The following is a 17169-nucleotide window of genomic DNA, read 5'->3' as shown; positions in this document are numbered from 1 at the left end:
GGTGCCCCATGGAGGTAACCATGGCTGCCCCCCCCCCCCCCCCCATGTTCTTAACGCTGCCATGCCCCAAATCTAATGCTCATGGGCCCGGAACTGTGTGAGGAATGGTTAAACTACCATTCCCCCACGTAGGGTACACTCCTCTCATCCGTCCGCTACACTTGAGCCTCTCCATGTGGATGTACATTGTCATGGCTCGGCCTCGAAAGGCCGAGCGATCCATTCGGTTGGTTTGTCTCCTGTAGGTTGGGTCCGTCCGGCATTTTCGATCCAGGGGAGGAAGCATGGATGGGCCGAGGTTCAGGGCTCCATCCCTGCGCGGTGCCTCGCGGTCCCACGCTCGATGACCCAACCGCCCACGGTCGGAGCATCGCACCCCCGCAAAGGTGCGCGGCTCCGAACTCTCCTACCTCCCCTTGAACCTCGCCGATTGCCTTTACCGCCACGGCGCGGCACCAACCATACAGGGCGGGGTCCGGCACGGGTCGTGCACGGCGGTCCTTGTGAAACCGCCGCACCACCGATCCCTGCCGCACACAACTCACCGAGGGCTCACGTTGGCTATCCGTCGCGCTAAACGCTACCAACGCTACCCCGGTCGGTGTCGATGCTTGAGCCGCGTTCTCACCACTCGCGACCCACTCCGCACTCGCACACCGAGGCGTCCCTGCGCCTCCCATACATTTTGTTACCGCACACTCTCCTTTCGCGTCCGCTGGTGTGCATTCTCCCTCGCACACCGTACTCGCACCTGCACACCAAGGCGCACTCACACCCCTCACACACTTCAGTACGCACTCTTCTACCGCACACTCTGTAACACCCCCGGGTCTGCACTCCTGCACACACACTACAACACGGTCTGGTGTGCACTCCTGCACACTCTCCCCGCACACCGTCTGTAACACCCACGGGTGTGCACTCTCCTGTTGCACACCCAATCCTCGCACACTTTTGCCCCACTCTTGGGTGTGCACTCCTTTGCACACTCTAACACACTCTCCCGTTACCACACACTCTGACGCACACTTTTCTCTCTCACACCCACGCTCTGGTGCACACTTTTCTCACACGCGCGCCAGTCGCCCTCGCACACCGCACAATGGACCTTCCACGACCGCCCGGGTTTCGTTTGTCCCAAGCGCGCCAAAACCCTTTTTGCGCCAAACACATTCACGCCATTAATTCCACTCACCTTGGGGACCTCTTTTCCTGCCAGCACCTGTAAACTTTCCATTTTGTTAGCAAGCCCGACATCACGATGCAAATACAGACTTTGTGCGCATCCCATTACCTTTTCTCGCGATTTAATTTCTGATTCTGCCGTCTCTTCGGCCCCAATTGTTTCTTTAATTTGAATTATTTCTTTTTCTACCTCGACGGCCGCCGGCGCGCATAAATTTTCCCTGTCCAATTCGGCAACCGTCGGTTTTTCTACACCACGCGTCGCGATTTCCATACCCTCGGTCAACTTAGCTGCGCTCTGCCCAAGCTCGCTCCCCACACGTTCCTCACATCGCGTCATCTCGTCGCGTACCAAGGCGACCTCCTCGCTCAACCTGTGCCCAATGTCCTTCCCCAATCTTTTTATTTCTTTTTCCGACGCCACCCTCATTTTCTCCAATGTCTCCCCTCGGGTGTCCACTTTTTCATTCATCTTATTTATGTCATTCTTTAGTTCGCCATTCATTTCTTTCATTTCTGCCATGAAGAATTGCATGTACCCTGGTACCGTGGGCTCGGCTCTCGCCGCCACGTGCGAGGCGCCACCATTTTCTACCCCTGCTGCCGGCCCCTCATCAATTTCCTCCTCTTCTACCAACTCTTCCTGTGGGTCCTGGGTTATCAATTCTACTTCTTCATCTACACCCACCGGGATTCGACCGTCTTGGCTAGCTAGCCATGGTACGAATATACAATTTTTGGATTTTAAAAACTAAATTTCGTCCACTCGTAATTTTGAGTGCGTGAAGCGTACTCCAGGTCCAATCCCACTCCGCGACGCCAAATGTTACGGCCAATTTGTAAATTTGGTGTCCAAAAATTTTGTCCAGGATTCCAAATCCCACTCCTGACACCAAATGTAACGGTTTTCCGCCGGCCTTCTTACCCTTACCAAGGGGGGATTAAGCCCCTTGTTCTTTCTGGGCCTGGCGTAACCGAGAGACTTGAAATGCCTCTTCCAGGCAAACGCAAGGTCGGGTTTCGGGACCAAGTCTCGCTCGTACCTAAATACCTGCGCCGCCACGGAAGCGGGGAACCAAGCCTCGCACGAGCCACGTGTAATTTGAGTACACCGAGCGGATTGCGTACCACGTGGTCCGTGCAGTCACCGTTGATATTGGACCCCGATTCGAGCGGTTTTACTCGTACCACGCTTAGTCAATGATGGAAATCACAAGAACAATCGAATGGAAGGAAGAACACAGGTTTAATTATTATTTACACTTATGTACAAGCCGTAGAAAGCAGACACAGAGCAGAACTTAAGCAGTCTGATAATAATTCCCAGACACGGGCCCGTTCGCACTCACACAGGGAAATTGCAGGCAGGATGATGTTCAGGCCAAACGCGCCGACTTGGTCGTCCAGGAACGGCCCGGTCCGGCTCTCCTCGGTCACAGCACGTCCCGCGATGATGGCAAGCAGGTGGTGGAAGGATCCTCGTAGCACGTCTCCCGAACAAAAGGCAGATGATGAGGCAGGAAGGAAAAGTACGCGTCTCTCAGCGCGGCTGGCGGTTCCACAGCGCGTTTAGCAACCAGCACGCTATGACTTGCGAAACCCAATGCACTATAGCGGCCCGGCTTCAAGCTCAACCGAACGTCACTTTAATATGAGCGCGTATCTTGGTTCATGCGCGTCTTTCTCCGATCTCGTATCTCTCAAACTCTACTGCTGACCGCGCCCCTTCAACTCCTCTTCTCTCCTCAACTCACCGCACTGCTTCAACTCGAGAGTCCTAAATCAACTGCTGCTCGACGCTCTTACTCCACTTACTGCTCCTGGTGGCTTTGCGCAACGGTTATATCCCCACGCTCTGAGCCTTCTCGAACCTTCCAACCACACCCTGTGACGCAGTGCTGCACTGCTGCAGCCACACCCTGTGAGCCCTGATTGGCGGCTCGCGCTTACCGTCAGCTTCTTCGCCGCCCTCATTTGGTCCCGACCAGACCCTCCAGGCCGGCCTCGTGTTAATTCGCGCCATAAAAGCCAAAGGCAGCACAAAGAGGCGTAAGAGGCATGAGGCAATGGAGGCGGGATAAGGCAATGGAGTACGAGAAGGACCTACTCTCATTACTCTACTCAACGCAAAACTAACACAGGAAAAGGCCTATTCTCACACATACCATGAAATAACTGAACTATCGCAAGGCTACGTGCTGTTTGTGTGACTATGAGGGGAAAATTTAACCTTTATTATACAAAACTCAAAACCGCAACAATATATTATATATATATATATATATATATATATATATATGTATGTATGTATGTATGTATGTATGTATGTATGTATGTATATATATATATATGTATGTATGTATGTATGTATGTATGTATGTATGTATGTATGTATGTATGTATATATGTATGTATATATATATGTATGTATGTATGTATGTATGTATGTATGTATGTATGTATGTATGTGTATATATATATATATATATATATATATATATATATATATATATATATATATATATATATATACATACATATACATATATATATAATATACACACACACAACACAACACAACAGGCATTTTAGGGCCATTTTCCCTTCAAGAGCGGTGGTTCGCCTTGCGGTCCCCATGACAATGTTCTCCATTTTGCCCTATTTTCTGCATCTCCCCTTGTTAACCCCCTTGCCCGCATTTCTTCTTCGACCATCTTTAGCCAAGTCTTTCTCGGTCTTCCCCGTCCTCTACTTCCTTCTACATTCATTCCCATCACTCTTTTCAACCAGTCACTTTCATCCTTCCTCAACACATGACCAAACCATCTCAACCTGTTTCTCTTCACAGCATCCATCACAGGCTCTATTCCCATCATCTTTCGCAATTCATCATTTGTCTTCCTCTCAACGATACTCCACACATCCACCGAACCATTCGCATTTCCACCCTTTCCAGCCTTCGTTGCTGCTCTACGTTCACTACCCATGTCTCACTCCCACAAATCATAACACTTCTCACACATGCAGCATACACCTTTCCCTTCAGCTTCAATGACACTCCCCTCCTCGTCAGCACGCCACTCAGTTCCCGAAACTTCTTCCATGCACATCTCACTCGAGCAACCGTTGCCGAGTCTGATCCACCTTCTCCATTTAGCATGTCTCCAAGGTAACAAAATGTTTTCACACCTTCCAGCTTCACGCCATCTCCAAGATCCAACTCAACATTTCCTCCATCTGCAGCTCCCTCTGTGCACACCTTACACTTGAATGTAGCTGCCACACTGGTTAATGACCCTCTCAAACCACTACATTTTTGATGAACCCACTCAGCACACATTGTACATTGAATGGAATTCACTCCGACACCCTTCCTGCACACAGCACATGGCCACTTCCCAGTTCTTTCCACCTCACCACATGCTTTACCACTTGCCATCACCTTCGTTTTTCCGATATTCACCTTCAGACTTTTTGTCTCCATACATTCCTTCCACTTGTTCATCTTCTCCTTCAGTCCATCCATACTTTCTGCAATCAACACCAGATCATCTGCATACAACAACTCCCACGGTAAACCCTCCTTTACGTTCTGAGCCAGCACCTCCATCACAGCTTCAAATAGTAGTGTGACTTTGTACCGACCCCTGATGCACTCCCACCTTCACCTCAAACTCACCACTGTTCCCTTCCTTCGTCCTTACAGCTGTGCGTGCTCTTTTGTACATTGCCATCACCACTCTGATCAACCATTCCTCCACTCCTAACTTCCTCAATGCCCATGTCACTACTTCACGTGGAACCCGATCGAATGCTTTCTCCAGATCAACAAACCCAAGAAACAACTTCTTCCTCTTCTCCATATACTTCTGCAACTGCCTCACAATAAAAAGCGTGTCTGTCGTTCCTCTTCCTGGCATAAATCCAAACTGCATTTCGTCAATCTTCACTTTCTTCCTTATCCTCCTCTCCAACACCCTTTCCAATACCTTCATTCCATGCTCCAATATCTTTATCGCTCGATATGAGCCACAGTCCAGAGGGTCACCTTTCCCCTTGTATAGAGGGACGAGGGTACTCAGTTCCCAATCCACTGGAATGTGGCCTTCTTTCACCACCAGATTGCAAATCTCTGTCATTCTCTTCACACCCCAATTTCCCGCTGCCTTCAACATATCTCCCACAACTGTATGTATATGTATATATGTATATGTGTATGTGTGTGTGTGTGTACACATATATGAATGGCACACAAACAACAATGGAAGAAGCACACAGACAACAACCACAGCCACGACAACAACAGAAACAGTGTGTCATAAAAGATTCATTTTTCATGAGTTTCACTTCATTTTACATTCTAATTGAGATTCACAGAAAAACATACAACATGTTTGTGAAGTACAACATGCTTTCTTGATTGAACATCAGCAGTAATAATGCCAAGTAAAAAAGTGGGGGCAATGACCCCTGAGCTCACCTGGTAGAACCAGGGAACCACTCACTGGTAGGTGTGGATGACCCACCAAATATGTAAATTAGCCATTGGTTTGAACAAAAGTGTGAAAGTACCATGCAGAGATTATTCCTACCAAGTTCCATCTAAATGGGATGAATACTTTTTGAGCAAAGTAGCGATCCCGGAATTGTAATGACCTTTGATCTTCAAATTGACCTATTTCATTTGTAATTTTTTGTCCCCCGTCGCACCGCGGAGCGAAAGGGGGACTATGGTTTTCCCCTCCGCCCGTGTGTCCGTCCGTCTGTCCGTCTGTCCGTGCGTGCGTGCATGAGCGAAGGACCGAATTCTAATTTGGTGTGTGGGTGCAACCCACGTCAAAATCCAAGATGGCCACCGCCATGTATGTCTGACCGTTGTGAGCAGAATATCTTGAAAAATAAGCGATGTACCAACTTCTCATCTGGTGTGTGGGTGTATCTTCGCATAAGGAATAACGCTATTGAAAATTGGGTCGCCACGTCAAAATCCAAGATGGCCGCCGCCATGTACGTCTGAACCATGTGAGCGGAATATCTTGAAAAATAAGCGAAGGACCAACTTCTAATCTGGTGTGTGGGCGTATCTAGGCATAAGGAAGAACGCTATTGAAAATTAGGTCGCCAAGTCAAAATCCAAGATGGCCGCCTTGCGTCTTCCACTTTGTCAACTCTCATCACCTCACCGACAGGGGACCTAGGCGTAACGCTTGTTTTATTGGATTTGCAAAGCATTAGGAGGCCTTAGCCCTCAAAAGTTCTGCAAAGTTTGGTGAAAATAGGACTACTAGTGTTAGCATCATGGGTGATGAAGGTTCATCAAAATAATGTGTGTAGTTTCAGAGTAGAAAACAAATACCTATTTTGAAGGGGCAAACCTGGACCCACTTTGACCTCCCCTTATACTTCCCCCTTAGACCCCGATTTTTTTAATGGTGTGAACAAACTTTAGTCTATCAAGGGTGATGAAGATTGTGGTCAAGTTTCATCAAAATCGTGTGTGTAGTTTCAGAGAAGACGACACAAATGTTTACATACAGCCTGACAGATGGACTGACTGACTGACTGACTGACACCGAGCGATGCTAATACCTCACCTGAACTATGTTACAGGTGAGCTAAAAACATCGCTCCATCCAAATGAACCTTTTATCAACTGAAAGATACCAAATGGGAATAAATATCGAAGACATCTGCTTTCAAGGAACTATACAAAGCTTACAAAAGTAGTAATGTAGAGGACAAGGCAACAAAACACTGGGCTTGCGTCTACCTCACCTCCTGGCTGAGGCGGTACATGCAGCCAGATGACTCCATATCAGAATTGCATGACCACATCCGCACTCCTGTATTGATCACCTGTTCAGGACCAAAAACACAAAGACAGCGAGAGGTTTCCAAACCCATGAGGTTAGAACTTGAGAGAGAGTGACAAATGGGAACAGATTTAGTCCTTAAATTAAATGGCCTGATGCACATTAGTTTCCTTTAATAAACAAGGTGTTAGTGGCTCAGTATTTTCCAGGTTAACAGTCATTTCTCACATATGCCAATTCGTATTCTGCCCGAAGGCAGATTCAGCACTGCCAAAGCAGTTTCTTGGCAAGGGTTTTCTGGGTGGTTTTGCCATTGCCTTCCCAGCCATGCTTACAACAGCCTGTGTCATATCCACTGTCCAATCATAAACACATTCTGTAAACGCAACACCGTTTGCTCATTTTGTGCTTTGTAAACTTCTTTTTTTTCCCCATTGCAAAATAAATAAATAGAAACAACAAATTATACAGCTACTCAATAATATGGTTTCAAATGGTCAAATCAAAGGAATTGTGGAAAGTATCTGAACTGCATGTCTTTGCGTTAATGTGGAAGGGGCTTTAAATGCCTAACATAAAATAAGCACGATGCTCCATCAATCATGTCTATGTGGGGGAGGAAACATTTAGAAAGGAGAAATAAATAAATAAAATAAATGAAATGCCAGCTTGAAAGGCTTTTACAAAAATTGTCAGTCAAGCCCTTCTCATCCAAGTACAAGGGGGTCATGTCAGCAAGGTCACAGGCTGTCAGAAAGACTGCAAATCATGAGCAAATAAAATAACTCAGCATGACGACAAGTGTCCGCCCACTTCGTGGCAGAGCCTGACCGTACAGACCCACCTTGATAAATTCGCTGTTGTACAACAAGAACTGGCGCAACTGGGGAGAGACCATATAAAGATTGCGTTTCTTTCCCATATGCTTGCGCATCAGGACACATTCCCGAGGAAATTTGGGATCCAATCCATAAAATTTCCTGCACACAAGCATCAATAAAAAGACAAAGGGAAGGAGGGAGAAGGAAAGGAGAGGTGAGGGGGGAGGTGAGAGACGTTGCCACTGCATGCAGCAAGTATGACAGCTGTCCACTCTTGCCCTGTGGACTTGTATGGCTGTACACAGTTGAAAATATTGCACACAGTCACTATGACTTGCAAGGATGCATCTCAAGATAAAACATCACACTTTGCACTAGAATTTGCAAAACGCTCTGCATAAAGGCCTTCCAAAGGCCTTCTAAATACAAAGCCATTGGGCAATGAGGGCTCAATGTCAGTGCAGGAGTAATATATAGTGATCACTCGTGATGAAAACTCCTCTAAACCCAGTTGTTGAGCACTTCACTCTTGTTAAATCAGATTAATCTTCCCACCTCCATTGACCAAGAAAATCCAATAACTGCATAAACACAATGTTATGCAAGTTGCAAACAACCTTCCTCATTAAAAGCACAGCATGCAGTGAACAAGTTATTCTGTTGCATACCAAGGAAAGAAAAGTTAGAGATGTGTACATACTCAAAAGAAGAAAAAACTGTATCGTCCTCTTTCAGAAAGACAAATGGATCCTCTTTGAATCCCATCAGCTTCATTCTCTTCTTTGGAGGGGGCCTTGGGCAGAACAATCCAGTCAGCCAGAGGTAAAAATATGGTCAAGCCAAACAAGATAGGTGAGGTCAGGAAGGAACTGTACCACAAATGAGACAACAACAACAACAACATGCATTTTAAAGGCCATTTTCCCTGCTAGAGCGGGGGTTAGCCTTGCGGTCCCCATGACAATCTTCTCCATTTTGCCCTATTTTCTGCATCTCTCCTTGTTAACCCCCTTGCCCGCATTTCTTCTTCCACCATCTTTAGCCAAGTCTTTCTCGGTCTTCCCCGTCTTCTACTTCCTTCTACATTCATTTCCATCACTCTTCTCAACCAGTCACTTTCATCCTTCCTCAACACATGACCAAACCATCTCAACCTGTTCCTCTTCACAGCATCAATCACAGGCTCTATTCCCATCATCTTTCGCAATTCATCATTTGTCTTCCTCTCTCTCAACGATACTCCGCACATCCGTCGAACCATTCGCATTTCCACCCTTTCCAACCTTCGTTGCTGCTCTACGTTCATTACCCATGTCTCGCTCCCATAAATCATAACACTTCTCACACATGCAGCATACACCTTTCCCTTCAGCTTCAACGACACTCCCCTCATCATCAGCACGCCACTCAATTCCCGAAACTTCTTCCATGCACATCTCACTCGAGCAACCGTTGCCGAGTCTGATCCACCTTCTCCATTTAGCATGTCTCCGAGGTAGCAAAATGTTTTCACACCTTCCAGCTTCACGCCGTCTCCAAGATCCAACTCAACATTTCCTCCATCTGCAGCTCCCTCTGTGCACACCTTACATTTGAATGTAGCTGCCACACTGGTTAATGACCCTCTCAGACCACTACATTTTTGATGAACCCACTCAGCGCACATTGTACACTGAATGGAGTTCACTCCGACACCCTTCCTGCACACAGCACACGGCCACTTCCCAGTTCTTTCCACCTCACCACATGCTTTACCACTTGCCATCACCTTCGTCTTTCCGATATTCGCCTTCAGACCTTTTGTCTCCATACATTCCTTCCACGTGTTCATCTTTTCCTTCAGTCCATCCATACTTTCCGCAATCAACACCAGATCATCTGCATACAACAACTCCCACGGTAAACCCTCCTATACGTTCTGAGCCAGCACCTCCATCACAGCTACAAATAGTAGTGGACTTAGTACCGACCCCTGATGCACTCCCACCTTCACCTCAAACTCACCACTGTTCCCGTCCTTCGTCCTTACAGCTGTGCGCGCTCTTTTGTACATTGCCATCACTACTCTGATCAACCATTCCTCCACTCCCAACTTCCTCAATGCCCATGTCAATACTTTGCGTGGAACCCGATCGAATGCTTTCTCCAGATCAACAAACCCAAGAAACAACTTCTTCCTCTTCTCCATGTACTTCTCCTGCAACTGCCTCACAATGAAAAGCGCGTCTGTCGTTCCTCTTCCTGGCATGAATCCAAACTACATTTCGTCGATCTTCACTTTCTTCCTTATCCTCCTCTCCAACACCCTTTCCAATACCTTCATTCCATGCTCCAATAACTTTATCGCTCGGTACGAGCCACACTCCAGAGGGTCACCTTTCCCCTTGTATAGAGGGACGAGGGTACTCAGTTCCCAATCCACTGGAATGCGGCCTTCTTTCACCACCAGATTACAGATCTCTGTCATTCTCTTCACACCCCAACTTCCTGCTGCCTTCAACATATCTCCCACAACTCCCGTCGGCCCTCCCGCTTTTCTACCCTTCATTGCTTTTATCGCTTCCTCAACTTCCTTCTCAGTTATCTTCTCTGCCGGTCCTAAAACTGGGTTACTCTCTATGTCGCCATCCCATTCATTCTCTGTATTCAACAGCATTTCCATATATCTTTTCCATCTTCCTTTAATTCCATCTGGGTCGACAACGATTTGTCCCACTTCATCCTTCAAGCAACTCACCCCCATCACATCACACCTCTCTTTCGCTATCTGCTTTGCAATCCTGAATACTGCTTTCTGACCCTCTTCCGAATCCAAGCGTTCTCCGAAGATTTTCCTACATGCCTCCTGTGCCTTTGCTACCTCTTTCTTTGGAGCCTTCCTGGCTGCCTTATAACTTTCATGCTCTGCTGTTTCTGCTCCCGTACCCTTCGCCTCCTGCCACTCCTTGAACTTCTTCCTCTTCTCGTCAATCCTCTTTCCAACTTCATCATCCCACCACCATGTTTCCGAGTGCCTCGGTGGTCCTTTTGTCCATCCACATACCTCACCAACGGCTCCCAACAGACTAGCTTTCATTGACATCCAACCACTTTCAAGCTCAACCACATCATCCTCGACCCTACTCAGCCTCTTTTTTAATGCCTCCCTTACTGTCACCTCTTTCAACCTCCACACCTTCATTCTCGGTTGGTACTGCACCCGTCGAGCTCTCCTCGCACCTTTCACCCTTACGTCGCAGACAACCAAGTGGTGCTGTGAAACAGCCTCCTCCCCCGGGATCACCTTTGTGTCCCGGAGGTGCCCCCTATCTCGCCTACGCACCATCAGGTAGGCAACGGTTGTCGTCGACCCACCTGACGTGTATGTAACAAGCTTATTATCCTCTTTCTGGAACTGAGTATTACAAATCAACAAATCAGCTCCATCAGCAAACTCCAAGATCCTTTCACCTTCTCCATTTCTCACACCATATCCGTAACCCCCATGAACTCCGTCAAAACCATCCATACTCCTTCCCACATGTCCATTTAGGTCTCCTCCTACCACAACAACTTCCTCATCTTTCACGTTTTCCATCAGCTTCTCTATCGCACACCAGAACTTGTCCTTCTCTTCATCGCTTCGACCAACCTGCGGAGCATATCCCGAGATGACGTTCACCAAGAGCTTTCCAATCATCATTTTCACCATCATCAACCTATCACTCACTCTAGTCACACTCACCACACTGTCTACAAACTCCTCAAAAAACAGGACACCAACACCATTCACGCCCTCCGGGCACCCTTGCCACACAAACTTGTATTTCTGTCCCTGCCTACCCTTCACCATTCTCACACCACTTCCCTTCCATCTCGTCTCTTGCACACAACATATGTCCACTCTTCTTCTGACCAATACTTCCACCACTTCTCCTGATCTCCCTGTCATTGTCCCTACATTCCATGTCCCAAACCTCAGAAACCGATCTCCACTTCGGGCTGTACCCTGCCCACATGTAGTTGTAATTGTCATGGTTCTCTCTTTGAGGCAATGTTTTTATGGCCGGATGCCCTTCCTGACGCCAACCCTCTTAGTCGCCTCTTACGACACGCAGGGATACGGCGTACCTATTCTTATCCAGGGTAAACACTGGGAAACGTTTAAAACATGGAAATTCTGGGGGGTTGGGGGCGGGGGGGGGGGGGGCGGCATGAGCATCACGGCTGCGGTTTAAATATATTTAAATAAATATTTAAACAAAACCATGAAAAACAATCTGGGAAAAGTCTCTATGTGAGAACGTGGATTTGAGAAAGCAGGAGCAGAGGTGAAAGAAAAACGAGATATCGGGGGCGGGGCACAAGTCGAGACGAGGAGGCCGCACAAGGCGCGAACAAAGAAACGATTAATCACACACAAATTACACACAAATTACCACAAATGAGAGTTACATAAAAACGGAATCAAAAGTACACAATATGCAGGCTTACCTACAAATACCATCCCTCAAAGCACTTGGTCCCTCAAAGTCGGCAGGGGTGGTGTTGGAGCCCTCGACGCAAGGGGGCACTGCGCTTGAGCCCTCGACGCAGGCGGACGCGATGCTTGAGCCCTCGGCGCAGGCGGGCGCGATGCTTGAGCCCTCGGCGCAGGCGGGCGCGATGCTTGAGCCCTCGGCGCAGGCGGGCATGGCGCTTGAACCCTCGGCAAAGACAGGTGTGGCGCTGGAACCCTCGTCACAGGTGGGTGTACTACTGGACTCATTTCTCACATCACCTTCAGAATGCCATTGCTTGAAATGAAACCATAAAACAAAAGTGGCCCGAACATGTAATCAAAGCTAAACAATGACAGCAAATGATGGGGTGGGGAGAACAATGAAAAGGCAATGCAATATTTCAACCTTTTTTCACCTTTGGTTGCTTGTTCCAAGGCAGGTTGGTCGTCTTTTCAAGCACTGCCACAAAAAAGCCACCTGTGTTTTGTTGGTGGGGCAAGATCCTGATGCTGCAAACAAACAGCACAACCAGAGATCAAACAAAGTGAGTACTCGGTAATGACCATACAATCACGTCAATGTGATCACAATGTATATCATATTGAGTCATGGCATAGCACAGTACATGCGAATCTACACTACAAAAGTGAACTTGTACACAGCAAACACTTAAATATCACGGGGGGTTACGTTCCTAGAAAAAGCCCCGATATTCGAAACAGCGATAGCTAAACCAATTTCCCATGGGAACAAGGGAGTTAGGTTCCTGGGCTTCGAGAAAATACAGAGGAAGGCGGGCAGCAGCCAAAAATAAACACATCACAATTTAAATAAACATGTAAAATAAATATATAAATCGGCTTCACAATGAAGTCTCCTGTTGCGTTTAAGCAGATTAAACATGGCCCTTGGCATCTGTAATTTGTATAAAGTCGACATATATTCTTGGAAATACGATGTGTGAGATATATGGATATATATGGAATATACTTGGAGATATATATATACAGTCACGTGAAAAAGTAAGTACACCCCATGTAAAGTTTTGACTTTTTCAACATATTTCAACATACAGCTGATCTTCATTTCAACATTATTGAGAGATAAAGGTGATATAATATAACAAATATCATAAAACATTTACATTTTGTAGTCCATTGTATAATTTAAATAAACATAAATGCAAATTTCGCATGTGGAAAAAGTAAGTACACCCCTACATTTATCACTACTTAAAATACCTAAAATTTGAATCAGGTGCACCAGCTCAGGTGCAAATGATTAGAATATCGTTAGAGAGGATCTTGGAGGAACTTGTCTTATTTAAACCTCAGACATTTCGTTTGGTTTGCTCTTTGTTGTTGAAGTGTGCGGCGTCACCATGCCCAGATCAAAAGAGCTTTCTGAGGCCTTCAGCAAGAAAGTTATAGATGCCTACGAGTCTGGGAAGGGATTTAAAAAGATCTCCAAACAATTTGAAATCAATCATTCGACTGTCCGGAAGATCATCTACAAGTGGAGAAGATTCCAAACAACTGCCACTTGTTCAGGCCAGGCCGCCCCAGCAAGTTCAGCCCGAGAGCACACCGCAAGATGCTGAAATAAGTCTCAAGAACCCCAGAATGTCATCACGGGACCTACAGGTAGCTCTTGCCACTGTTGATATCAAGGTGCACGAGTCTACCATTAGAAAGAGGCTGCACAAATTTGATCGACATGGGAGGTGTGCCAGGAGGAAACCTTTGCTGTCCAGAAAGAACATCAGGGCAAGACTAAAATTTGCCAATAAACACCTCGGCAAAGACCAGCACTTCTGGAACAATGGCTCTGGACAGATGAGTCAAAGGTAGAGCTATTTGGCCACAGTACCAGAAGACATGTTTGGCGAAAACCAAAGACAGCATTTCACCACAAGAACCTGATAACAACTGTAAAGCATGGTGGTGGAAATATTATGGTTTGGGACAGCTTTGCTCCATCAGGGCCTGAGCAGCTCACCATCATAGAATCCACGATGAATTCTTCATTGTACCAGAGGGTGCTTGAGGAAAATGTGAGGCCATCTGTTGGAAAGTTGAAGCTCAACCGAAGGTGGACCTTGCAACATGACAATGACCCTAAACATACCAGTAAATCCACCAAGGAATGGCTGAAAAGAAAGAAATGGAGGGTTGTGGAATGGCCAAGTCAAAGCCCGGATCGAAGTCCCATCGAGATGTTGTGGGGGGATTTGAAACGAGCTGTGCATGCAAGAAACCCCTCAAACATCGCACAGTTGAAAGAATTCTGCATGGATGAGTGGGCAAAAACTTCTCCCAGTCGATGTCAGAGACTGGTAGACAGTTATAAGAAATGCCTACTTGAGGTTGTTTCTGCCAAAGGGGGCAATACCACCTATTGGAGCCAAGAGTGTACTTGCTTTTTTCACATGCAAAATTTGCATTTATGTTTATTTAAATTATACAATGGACTACAAAATGTAAATGTTTCATGATATTTGTTATATTATATCAACTTTATCTGTCAATATTGTTGAAATGAAGATCAAACAGCTGTATGCTGAAATATGTTGAAAAAGTCAAAACTTTACATGGGGTGTACTTACTTTTTCACGTGACTGTACGGATATATGTGAGATATACTTGGAGATATATGGAAATACTGTTGAATGCAGAGAATGAATGGGATGGCAACATAGAGAGTAACCCAGTTTTCGGACCGGCAGAGAAGATAACCGAGAAGGAAGTTGAGGAAGCGATAAAAGCAAAGAAGAGTAGAAAAGCGGGAGGGCCGACAGGAGTTGTGGGAGATATGTTGAAGGCAGCGGGAAATTGGGGTGTGAAGAGAATTACAGAGATTTGCAATCTGGTGGTGAAAGAAGGCCGCATTCCAGTGGATTGGGAACTGAGTACCCTCGTCCCTCTATACAAGGGGAAAGATGACCCTCTGGAGTGTGGCTCGTACCGAGCGATAAAGTTATTGGAGCATGGAATGAAGGTATTGGAAAGGGTGTTGGAGAGGAGGATAAGGAAGAAAGTGAAGATTGACGAAATGCAGTTTGGATTTATGCCAGGAAGAGGAACGACAGATGCGCTTTTCATTGCGAGGCAGTTGCAGGAGAAGTACATGGAGAGGAGGAAGAAGTTGTTCCTTGGGTTTGTTGATCTGGAGAAGCATTCGATAGGGTTCCATGTGAAGTCCTAACATGGGCATTGAGGAAGTTAGGAGTAGAGGAATGGGTGATCAGAGTCATGATGGCAATGTACAAAAGAGCGCACACAGCTGTAAGGACGAAGGACGGGAACAGTGGCGAGTTTGAGGTGAAGGTGGGAGTGCATCAGGGGTCGGTACTAAGTCCACCACTATTTGTAGCTGTGATGGAGGTGCTGGCTCGGAACGTAAAGGAGGGTTTACCGTGGGAGTTGTTGTATGCAGATGATCTGGTGTTGATTGCGGAAAGTATGGATGGACTGAAGGAGAAGATGATCAAGTGGAAGGAATGTATGGAGACAAAAGGTCTGAAGGTGAATATCGGAAAAACGAAGGTGATGGCAAGTGGTAAAGCATGTGGTGAGGTGGAAAGAACTGGGAAGTGGCCGTGTGCTGTGTGCAGGAAGGGTGTCGGAGTGAATTCCATTCAATGTACAATGTGCGCTGAGTGGGTTCATCAAAAATGTCGTGGTTTGAGAGGGTCATTAACCAGTGTGGCAGCTACATTCAACTGTAAGGTGTGCACAGATGGAGCTGCAGATGGAGGAAATGTTGAGTTGGATCTTGGAGACAGCGTGAAGCTGGAAGGTGTGAAAACATTTTGTTACCTAGGAGACATGCTAAATGGAGAAGGTGGATCAGACTCGGCAACGGTTGCTCGAGTGAGATGTGCATGGAAGAAGTTTCGGGAACTGAGTGGCGTGCTGACGAGGAGGGGAGTGTCGTTGAAGCTGAAGGGAAAGGTGTATGCTGCAAGTGTGAGAAGTGTTATGATTTATGGGAGCGAGACATGGGTAATGAACATAGAGCAGCAACGAAAGTTGGAAAGGGTGGAAATGCGAATGGTTCGGTGGATGTGTGGAGTATCGTTGAGAGAGAGTAAGCCAAATGATGAATTGCGAAAGATGATGGGAATAGAGCCTGTGATGGATGCTGTAAAAGAAACAGGTTGAGATGGTTTGGTCATGTGTTGAGGAAGGATGAAAGTGACTGGTTGAGAAGAGTGATGGAAATTAATGAAGAAGGAAGTAGAGGACGGGGAAGACCGAGAAAGACTTGGCTAAAGATGGTGGAAGAAGAAATGTGGGCAAGGGGGTTAACAAGGGGAGATGCAGAAAATAGGGCAAAATGGAGAAGATTGTCATGGGGACCGCAAGGCTAACCCCCGCTCTTGCAGGGAAAATGGCCTTAAAATGCCTGTTGTTGTTGTTGTCTACCTATATTCTTGGGGAAAATACCAGGGGCATATAAAAGGCCCCTTTACATGGTATGTGCCATGTGCCGAAATATAGAAAAGAAGGAACATTCCATAGCTTGTATAAAATGCCAAACAATAGAAAAGAAGGGACATTCAGAAAATCTCCACATAAAGGGGCACCCTCCATGCAGCTGGTTAAAATACATTTACTTCATTATGCAGCTGTATGAATCAAATTGGCACCCCTTTATGTGAACTTTTCTAGAGCATTACCTGGTTCCTCAGAACACAGGGTAGTCCAGCATGCACACGAGATTTTTTGAATGTCCCTTCTTTTCTATTGTTTGGCATTTTATACAAGCTATGGGATGTCCCTTCTTTTATATAGTTAGCCACATGGCCATAAAAAGTGGGGTTTCAATGGCCTTTAAAAAAAAAAAAAAAAAATTGCATTTCCCCCA

General features: G+C 46.4%; 1 protein-coding gene across 4 annotated transcripts in view; it reads right to left on the bottom strand.

Moving 5' to 3' along the window:
* Positions 1 to 6910: 6910 nt before the first annotated feature.
* Positions 6911 to 17169, bottom strand: part of NSUN2 (NOP2/Sun RNA methyltransferase 2) — a 122910-nt gene continuing 112651 nt past the window's right edge. For all 4 annotated transcript variants that reach the window (XM_068127081.2, XM_068127082.2, XM_068127083.2 and 1 more), the window contains 5 exons: positions 12716 to 12809; positions 12293 to 12594; positions 8520 to 8612; positions 7843 to 7978; positions 6911 to 7041 (listed from right to left, as the gene is read on the bottom strand). In XM_068127081.2, the coding sequence (XP_067983182.2) occupies positions 6952 to 7041; positions 7843 to 7978; positions 8520 to 8612; positions 12293 to 12594; positions 12716 to 12809 (715 nt within the window). In that variant the 3' untranslated portion in view covers positions 6911 to 6951. The remainder of the gene's footprint in view (positions 7042 to 7842; positions 7979 to 8519; positions 8613 to 12292; positions 12595 to 12715; positions 12810 to 17169) is intronic.

This window comes from Myxine glutinosa, chromosome 10 (genome assembly GCF_964187855.1).
Source record: "Myxine glutinosa chromosome 10, kmMyxGlut1.1, whole genome shotgun sequence".
Lineage (NCBI taxonomy): Eukaryota > Metazoa > Chordata > Myxini > Myxiniformes > Myxinidae > Myxine > Myxine glutinosa.
The sequence above is the reverse complement of the archived record's forward strand: the minus strand, read 5'-3'. Positions and strand labels throughout refer to the sequence as shown.